Here is a 10,368-nt window from a genome sequence, read left to right as displayed (position 1 = left end):
TTGTTCCCGGCTGAGGTGTATAAGGCAAGCCTGCCATCACAGTCCAACTCTTGCATCCACAGTTGGGCAGTGTTACTCACTGGGCTGTAGACTCCAGAACCCTAACACTACACAGCTTGTTGTAGGTGGGCAAACCTGTTGAAAAGGTATGATTTGGATCCTCCTAACACATCCATGGTACTTCACAATGAGGTGAGGAGCCTTGAAGCAGAGGGCCTACTTGGCCTACCCTCAGAGCTGACACAGAGAGAACACTTTTATAGGGCTGTAAACAGTGTATAGCACTGGCCCCCTCAGTTGCAAGCTCTTAAAGTAAGTGCAGCATTAATATCCTCATGAGCTTATGGTTGCTGCATGTGGACACCCCACTGCCTGTAGTGCAGGTAGATCACTGAGGCTAAACAACCCCTGAAGAAATCCCAAACACACCAAAACTAGGAGATATGAAGCTTCATCTTGGGAGGACAGGAACTCACTGGAGAAGGAAGAGGAGCCAGGCCAGTGTAGAGGAACCTCTTAAACACCAAACCGTGCTGGGGAGGGGGAACCAGAAGTACTGGGACACATTGAAATCCAGTATGGAAAGAGAAGAGAGTGGTGGGCAGAGGTGGGAAGTAATGGGTAGGGGACCTTCAGGGAGCTTTCCCTCTCTGCCTTCTCCTGCAGAACTTGCATGTAGGGATATGGTAGCTGGGAGACTCCTACACATGCCTTTGGAGTCACAGGCGGTCAGCTGCCAAGTACACCCAGAAGGGGGCCCCAGAGCTGACCTGACACAGTAGACCTGCCTTGAAGCAGGAAGAGGCATAACCAGTGATCTCCCAGCTTAGAAAGTTGACACAGGGTTTCTTCAAAAACAGAATCCTCCGCTTAACAGATACTCTTTCCATTAATTCTGTGACTGGCACAGTCATGGGTGTTTTCCCAAGGTCATTACAAATGTTACTTTGGTATCCTAACCAAGGCAGAAACCTCCCCACCAAGGGGTCCCAACAGAGGGTCCTCCAGTTGTTGCTCTGATACTCCCCATGAGCTCTTCCTAAGAAGACAGTTTTGTTAGGCAAAACTCTATTTGAGACAAAATCTGCCTGAGTGCCTATAGCCCTTCATCTTCGTCCTTTCTCCAGAATTACCAGAAAAAAATCAGTTCTCTTTTCACACATAGTCCTTGAGTTTTACCCAGAGCTTTCTTCAGGGCATAAAAATAGCCCTGGTTCAGGAGTCCTGATGCCTGTCTGGCCCTCAGCGATTGCCCTGGGCCCCCTCAGTATCAAGCCTTTTCCATAAGCCTATGGATGTTTAGTTATCAGCTAACTAATATAATTTATCCTTGCCCAAAGACTGGCTGTACAAACCACAATGACAGATAGCCTCTACGCATTCACTTTGGCAATTCCTAAGATGACTATTGACCCAGATCCCTGTTATGTTCAACAGGAGGCCAAGATGGCACCTGTTACCTCTTTCCAGACATATTCCCAAAGCCTTTTGGGGTATTGAGGGGCCTTTCTGTGTAGATGGGTACAAGGTAAGATCAGGAACCCCCAACCCTGACTGCATTTAGTCCACCTACAGCATGTCATACTTTGGGCCTCACCCCCTCAGCCCGAGAAGCAGATTGCCTTGGTATCTGCAGAAAGACTCTCTCTCTAGGGGCTGGCAGACATAGGCTGAGGTGTAGGCAGTTCTGTCTACTCCTAGCAAAGTGAGACTTCACAGGCTGGTATGGTATATTGATCAGTCATTTTGGATTTCAAAAAGCAATGGTTAGCTTCCTTTTGGCTGGAACCACCATCTCCCAGTAATTAACCAAAATGATGAACACAAAGGGAAAGAGGAGAGGCACCCAATATATGTTCTCTAGAGGAGAGGCACCTGATATATGTTCTCTAGGCCTTTTAGTAAACATGGAGTGGTTCCTTTGGCAACATATATGCACATCTACAAGAAAGGTGATACTGTAGACATTAATCGAATGGGTACCGTTCAAAAAGGAATGCCCCACAGATCTGGAAGAGTCTACAATGTTACCCAGCATGCCGTTGGCATTGTTGTAAACAAACAAGTTAAGGGCAGGATTCTTGCCAAGAGAATTAATATGGATATGGAGCATATTAAGCATTCTAAGAGCAGAGATAGCTTCTTAAAACATGTGAAGGAAAATGATCAGAAAAAGAAGGAAGCCAAAGAGAAAGGTACCAGGGTTCAACTGAAGCGTTAGCCTGCTCCACCCAGAGAAGCACACTTGGTGAGAACCAATGGAAAGGAGCCTGAGCTGCTGGAACCTATTCCCTATGAATTCCTGGCATGATGGGTGTTAAAAATAAACTAATCTGTGGTCTATTAAAAAAAAAAAAGCAATAGTGATAAGTGATCACTGACCCTGACTGCCGTACCTCCCAGATGTGGGAGCAGGTGATGATGGAGGCCCCCTTTATCATGTTTTATCTGCTCATATTAGTTATCTATAGCTGTGTAACAAATCACCCCCAAAACTAGTGGCTTAAGACAATGTATTAGTTTCCTAGGGTGGTTGTAATGAAGTACTACACACTGGATTGCTTAGAACAGCAGAAATGTATTATCTCATAGTTCCAGAATCTTAAAGTCTCAGATCACATCTCCCTTCCTTCTGAGGGCTGTGAGAGAGCATCTGTTTCCGATTCTTTCTGCATCTTTCTCTTACTTTCTGGTGATTTATTGGCACTCACCATCTTCACATGACATTCTCTGTGTGTGTATCTAAATTCTTATAAAGACACCAGTCATCTGAGATTGGGGATCTCCCCGATTCATGTGACCTTATCCTAACTTAACCAATTTCATTTGCAATGATCTATTTCCAAATAAGGTCACATCTGAGGTGCTAGGGACCAGAACTTCAATGCAGATTTTGGAGTGACAGTTCAGTCAGTAATGGATAATAAGAAAGATGATGTCATGGAAGATTCTGTCTGAAGGTCTTTCATGAGGTTTAGGTCAAGATGTTGGCTGAGTCTGAAGTCATCTGAAGGCTTGAGCGGGGATGGAGAACTTCTTCCCATGGTGGCTCGCTCACTCACTGATACTTAGAGAGAAGTTCAGTGTTTTCCCACATGGGCCTCTCCTAGGGCTCGTTGAGTGTCCTCACAACAGAGAAGATGGCCTCCCTTAGAAGGAGTGATCTGAGAGAAAGATGAAGCTCTGTCCTTTTTCTGACCTAGTCCCTGCATTCTCTTCACTAGAAGAAGCACTTCACTAAAACTGGCTCACACCAAGAGGAAGGGTCTTAGACTCTATATTTTAAAGGGTGAGTCTCTATATTTTAAAGGGTGGGTGTCAAAGAATTTGAGACGTTTTTTTTTTTTTTTTTTTTTTTTTGGAGAGGTTTTTGCTATAGGGTGCGTGTGCTTGCCAGAAAGACAGAGAGAGACAGAGAGACAGAAAGCGAGAAATCACCCCCCCAGGGGGGATGGCCATGCCGCAATCCCTTCTCCTCCATTCTCCTCTTGGGATCTTGGGCACATATGCACAAGTGCCCGGCGTGAGTTTTAAGTCACCGGGTCCAGGACTTGAATCGCGGTCAACTACATGGGAGTCCAGCGACATAGACATTACACTAACTGCTGGTCCCTTGAAATGTGTTTTTAAAGTATCATGCTACTTGTTCTGTGTGTTTGCCCTATCATATCTCTCTGTGGTCCCTGCCCTTGACCTTCATTGTCCCACAGCATCCCAAATAGACTTGCTAAGACTTGGCTTTGCTTCAGTGCCCAGCCCACATTTCTCCCTAGGCACAGAAAGTGACACATATGGAAAGGACTTCCTTCCCACAACAGGAGGTCAGACCAGCTCTCTTTCAAGGATAGAAGCTTTTATGGGCAAACTTAGGCTTAACATGTGGTAGTCAAGACCTTAGACACTGGAGCCAGAGAGATCTGGGCCTCAAATCCTGGGTCTGTCACTTACCAGCTCTCAAGTTATTCACACAGATTTTTGGGCCTGTCTACACACATACATACAAGTGTCTCCCCCTATAAGGTGGGGCTTGTATTGGAATCCTAGGTCATGAAGTTCTTGTGAAAATTTATTTGCCATATGCCTCCCAGAGTTTTGTATGGTGCCCAGGTAGGCAACCATTTGACCTGCTCAAATGCTCTGTATTAAAGCTCAACCTCACCGCTTCTTGGAAAAAGACTCCCTGGCTGGCTCCTACTGGCAGTGCATTTACTTTCTTTTGTCACCATCACAAGGGTTCACAATGGACTCTCCTCCAAAACCACTTCTTGTATCCTCGTTGCCCACTGCAGTGCTAAACCACCACCACCTGTCTAGACTGAACAGAGATACTTGGTACATGTTTTCAAGAATTACTTATTTTATTTACTATTATTTTTTTAAATTTGACCAGAGAGAGAAGGGAAAGTGAGAAAGTAAGCCACCAAGTCTGGGACTTGTACAGTGGTTGGCCATGTGGGAGACCAGTGCCTTAACCACCCTACCTCCTGGTGGCCCTGATACTTGGTACATGTTTAAGCTGAATTAAATTAGTTTTAATTTTACTGTGAATCAAGGGAGCTACCAGATGCAAATGAGGACAGCTTTAGAGAGTTATGTTTAGATCTGTTATACCTGCTCAGTTCAGGTTGAATTGGCTTAAACCCGTAGATACTACTCATCAGTCTCAGGTCATTTGGATCTTTTTCTAGACATCTTTGGACTCTTCCATCCTTCATTTAACCTTCCTTCTACTCTTAGTTGAATGCCAGATTTTTTTTCTTCTCCACTCACTGTATCCTAAGAAAGTGAAGCCTTTCCTGTATGATCCCAGAAGTTTTGTTTTTGTTCCAGGCAAATAATTTTTCTCAAAGTACCATGGACTCCTTGCTGATCTAAATCCCAGGACTAAGCCTAAAATTGCCCTCCCCTCTTGGCTCTACAGCACCAGGAAATCCAGGACATGCCCTGAGTGCTCAGTGAGTCTTCATCCAGTCGGGTGCCATAGATCTCACAGAATCTACCCTGTTGACTTGATTCCCTCCATTGTCTTCAGAGAGTGGGGCTGGCAGTCTGAGGTCACTCCAGCAAGACCCCTAGGTGTTCTTCTCTAGGCTTGCTCATGACCAGTGACGGGCATCTAATATGGTGGCCCACCTCCATGCACATGCTCTTTCTCCTTCTGACTCTCTTTGTGCCCTTACCCTTTCCCACCATGGTTCACTCTCTATCTCAGTCCCCTCCCTTCAGCTCTTCATTCGTTTACCTATGTCTTTCTCCCTTCTCCTTCTCAATTACATCTCCTGTCCCACATCTCTTTATTAAATGTGGCCTTCACGAGTATTTTTTTCCTGATAAATAACCCTGATTCACATAAATATTAGTCTAGAAATTCTATAAAAGCATTACCTTAAGAAGCCTCATCTCAGCCCAGCCAGTGACATGGTGGTTAAGGCAGGTGGATCCCACATGGCTAACAGCATGGCTCAAGTCCTGGACCCAGCAGCTTGAGAGACATGCTGGGTGCATGTGTGTGCATGCCTCAAATCCTAGAAGGCAGAAGAGATGGAGGAGGGATTGTAGTGTGACCATACCCCATGAGGGAGTGCTTTTTCACTTTACCTCTCTCCCTCTCGGTCTCTCTCCTGCAAATGCACACATGCACTGGCAAATTGAAATATAAATAAATGAAATCTTCATCTCAAGCCTCTTCAGTACAATCTGTTTGCACTGCCCTGGGTATACAGTGAGCGCTCTATCACATCTGTCCTCTGCATGTGTGACTTGGTTCTGCTGCCAAGACTTTACGCGTGCACATGTGCGCACACATACACGAGTCGGGTGTGTACTCTGCATCTTTCAATACTTGGTGACTTCCTGTCTATAGTATAGACTCTGTATAATGAGCCTCCTTGAGAGTAAGAATTTGGGTTCATTCGACATTTGTCTTTGTGTTCTGAGCGCTTGCTATGGGACAAGCCTATGCTAGTTTCTCCACAAGTGTTAGTTGAATGAGTGAGTGAGTGAGTGGGTGGATGGATAAGATAATTTGTCATATGGTATAAAAGCAATCTGTTCAAAGAAAAGCTGGCTGCCCCTGCATAGCAGGGTTATCCATGTACGACCAGGGTGTGTTCCTCACCCTTCAATAAAACAGTCTCCAAAGAACCAGAGCACTCTGGAAAATTTAATGAGGTATCTACTTAGTTCATCTTGTTCTAAGGTTCCTTGATATCATATTTTAATTTGCACTTCCCAAGGACATTTCTAATATTTCTTGCCAAATATGGACAGAAAAAAAAAAGGTGACATGTGTATTGGAGTCATTTGGAAAACAGTTTTATCACTAAATGATTGAGTGTCGAGATAATGACCAATGCACATGTGAATAATTTTTAGCCCATAAATATGTTTGTATTTCAAGATGTAAATTTGGTTTTGATGTTTCTTTCTTCCCAGAGGCAATTCAGTCTCCCAGTTCAGGTTGGTGTCCGGTTGTTTCAGAGCATTTGTGATGTTCTCTCTCTGATTTTCAGGTTGACTTTGATCAACTCCAGGATAATTTATGTCAGATGGAGAAAAGATGCAAAGCTTCATGGGATCACCTCAAGGCAATTGCAAAACACGAAATGAAACCAGTTTTAAAACAACGAATGTCGGAATTCCTTAAAGACTGTGCAGAGCGAATTATAATACTAAAAATTGTTCATAGAAGGATAATTAACAGGTATATGGATGGAAGAACTTATGGCAACATCAGTACAATGGCATGTTGAAAATGGTCTGCAAACTAAGATCCACAGATTATAAAAATTTTACTATGCATTCTTGTTACATAGCAAATGCACCTAGGATACAGATGTTTAACAGTTTCATGGATGCTTAGTTTGTTTTATATAATAATTTAGTATCATTGAACCTTGCAGTTAAAAAGAATCTCAGAGATAATTCGATCTAAACATACTACTTGATCAGAAATGGTTTCTCTGTGATCCCTGGCGAATTGAAACCTGCATCTCTGTATTTGCTTGAACAATTTTACTCATAGAGAGAGTAGGTTTCCTTTGCAAGATAGCTCTGCTTGTTAGAAAAGTTCCTCCTATGTCTGACCCACAGTCTTCCCTCTGACGGCCTGCTAGCTGGGCGTTCCCTGGTGGGTGTTCTATGCCACAGCCTGCCTGGGTGAGGTCTGGGCATCTCCACAGAGGCATAGGATCCAAGAGGGCCATAGAGAAACAACAAGGATGTGTCAGACATTGCTTTGCCCACAAGGAGGTTTGCTGGCATCAAGAATGGCTCCATTGGGAACCAGCAGTTAGTGTAATGGCTATGTTGCTGGACTCCCACGTAGTCGGCCACGGTTCACATCCTGGACCCGGTGGCTTAAAACTCACGCCAGGCGCATGTGCATGCGTGCCCAAGATCCCGAGAGGAGAATGGAGGAGAAGGGATTGCGGTGTGACCATCTCCCCTGGGGGGTGATTTCTCGCTTTCTGTCTCTATATCTCTCTCTGTCTGTCTGGCGAGCACAAGCGCCCTATAGCACAAACCTCTCCAAAAAAAGGAAAAAAAGAATGGCTCCATGGCTGTCCAGGATGAATTCACCAATTAGTGTTGGCAGCACCAGGACTAGAACTAGGGTCTTCTTATTTTCCCAGCCAGGGTATTTCCTACCATGCACCACTGCTTTCTTCACCTTTGTTTCATCACAGAATATGGTTGTAGAACCCTCGCCCATCCTTTCTCCTTCCTTCCCTCCTTCTTTTCTCCTTCCTCCGTTCACTTTATTTGAGCCTCTACAGAACTTTAAAAAATCTGATTCTTTGCACTTGAGCCCAACATGTGTCTGGGAGAGGGCAGCTTTGATAACCATACTTTTTTCGGGTCTTAGGCCTATAGCCGTGCCACAGTCCTTTTCTTCATTCTCCTCTTGGGATTTTGGGCACACAAGCCTGGCATGATTTTCAAGCTGCTAGGTCCAGGACTTGAACTGTGGTGGTCCATGGGGGAGCCCAGCACCTTAACCACTATGCCTCCTGCCAGCCACAGTACACTACACTTTTAATGTAGTTAGAAAGCAGAGGCAGAGAATGTGAACTGGTTTGGCCCTCCACTTTGTATGATGCAAGCAATTCCTAACTTCAAAAAGAAAAGAAACAAATAGATTCTACTGGTAATGTCATGAAATAGAAACAATTTTATGAAGGTCTTATAAAGCTATTGTGACAGGTTACATTAACCATTTTATCCAAAGCAGATACACACTCAGCTTGGTGATGTATCTATTCCTTAAGTTGTAATATATTTGCCCTGGATTGTCCCACTCATTCTCCTTGGTAAGATGGTCACCTGGATGGCAGTTGCTTCTGCCTGACCCAAATCCCTGTCCTCTCATCCCATTGGGGATGACCAGGATGAGCCAGCAATTCAGTGTAGTTATGATGGCATGGCTAAAGGGGGAGGGGTGCCAGGTGGTGGCCAATCCAAAACCTCTAAGCCACAGAACCCTGGGTCCAAGTGATGTCTTTAGCAGGAGCCTTGTATGTAGAACTGACTAAAGTAGAAATGTCTTGTTGAAATAGAGATGCGAGACTGAGAACACCAATGACTGTGCCTCAGTTTTCCCTCCCCTTCCCATCAGCATTCCCCAGGAGCAGAGCCCAGGATACTGCTGTGTTTTCTTTTCCCTTTACACACTGGGAAACGGAGACCCAGGAGGGGAAAAACCCTCATTCAGGGCCTTCTAGTTGGAAATCTTAAGAATCAGGTTGGCCATGCCGGCCAACCTAAATATAGGACTTCAAGCCAGAAAGTCAAGTAGCTTTATAATTCTCCCTTTCAGCAAAATCTGATTCTCAGAGCTGTTGCCTCACCAAGAAAAGCTTGTTAGATGGTTAGGGTGTCTAAACCTACATATTAACGTTTCCTTTCATACTTCTACCCCACCAACCAAACTCCACTCTGTGGGTATATAGCCCACTCACTCACTCCTGCAGATTAATTCGGCTGCAGTTACACTGTGAAAGATGTGGGAGGGAGAGGGACCTGGTGACAGGGAAAGTAAGTCTTCCTGGATGCCTTGTGAACACTAGCAGGGGGCAGTATTTGGGAAGAGAGGCAGGTGGAAGGCAAGTCAGCACCAGACTGGCTGCGGAATGGCTTCAATCCACCCCTCCAGTTAGGGATCAGACACCCCAGTCAGTGGCACACACTCAAAGGGTAGATGATGGAACAAAGCGAAGGCATTTGGCTTGTTCCTTAGAGTACTGTTGAGGGCAGTCAGCTCCTCCATGACCGGAAGATCTTGATCATGTATGTTCCATAGGTTACAAACTCAACTAACAGAATTCCCTTAAGAACTTACTGTCTCAAAGTTAAATCCCCTTGGTTGAAGAATTCCATTGTGTGTCTCTTTTGAAATGCATTGGGTCATCAGAAAAGTCCTGACACATTTTTGCATAGAAAAACAGAAAAAGATGTCAAGACTTTTCCAACAACCCAATATACCTGAGGCTTTTTTTAAGATGTGCATTTTACTTGTTTATTGTTATTCTTCTTGCTTATAAAATGTATGTTTAAACCATATTTCCAACTTATATGCTAAGTTGGAGTCCCTCTAGATTTGAAAACAGTGCTCTAGAAAGGGAAGGATAAGGAGCTTAAGGCTCTACTTAAGTATAAAAGAGGACCCTTAGCTTAGTTGTTAAGGAAGTTGGATCCCACATGGTCAACCTCAGTTCAAGTCCTGGCCGTGCTGGGTTGAAAAACATGCTGGGTGAATATGTGCATATGCCCCAAAATCCTGACAGGATGGAGAAATGGAAGGGAAAGAACTGTGGCATGACCACATCCCTTTGGGAGGTGCTTCTCCCCTCTTTCTGTCTTGCTGCCTGTCTGTCCCTCTTTGTGTCTCTGGTGAGTGTATGTGCCCTATGGCAATTGAAAAAAAGGATCCCAAAAGTTAATACATTAAGAATGAAGTGAAGTGTTTAACTAGCTGAGGGCTGATGGACTCTTTCTTTAATTATTCATGCAGATAGATTTAGAATAGTGATTAAAGTGCAGTGTGTGTGTGTTATGTGTGTAGTGGGGAGAGAGTATGCAAAAGATTTTGTAATCTATGTATACTTTTTCACAATATGCATTTTCCGTAAACATTTTGAAGACAGTGTGTGTGTGTGTGTGTGTGTGTGTGTGTGTGTGTGTGTGCTGTCACACTGTCCTATCCTAGTGTCATATCATCAAATCATCTATCCAATATGCAATGTCAGGTGATAATAAGAGCCAGGAAGAAAAATTAAGACTACGGGAATGTCCTATTTTACATAAGGTGGTCAGACAAGGCTTCTCTGAGGAGGTGATCCTAGGGTAGGGAGCTGTGGGAAATGAGAG

The 10,368-nt window shown here is 44.3% G+C and overlaps 1 protein-coding gene across 1 annotated transcript in view; it reads left to right on the top strand.

Annotated features, from left to right (window-relative positions):
* The window catches only part of FHOD3 (formin homology 2 domain containing 3), a 507,831-nt gene that overhangs the window by 463,935 nt on the left and 33,528 nt on the right, over positions 1–10,368 (top strand). Inside the window, exon 25 of the mRNA XM_006150579.2 lies at positions 6,513–6,703. Within this exon, the coding sequence (XP_006150641.1) occupies positions 6,513–6,703 (191 nt within the window). The remainder of the gene's footprint in view (positions 1–6,512; positions 6,704–10,368) is intronic.

This window comes from Tupaia chinensis, unplaced genomic scaffold (genome assembly GCF_000334495.1).
Source record: "Tupaia chinensis unplaced genomic scaffold, TupChi_1.0 Scaffold000290_1, whole genome shotgun sequence".
Taxonomy (NCBI): Eukaryota; Metazoa; Chordata; class Mammalia; order Scandentia; family Tupaiidae; genus Tupaia; species Tupaia belangeri.
This window is presented reverse-complemented; position numbering and strand designations above follow the sequence as displayed.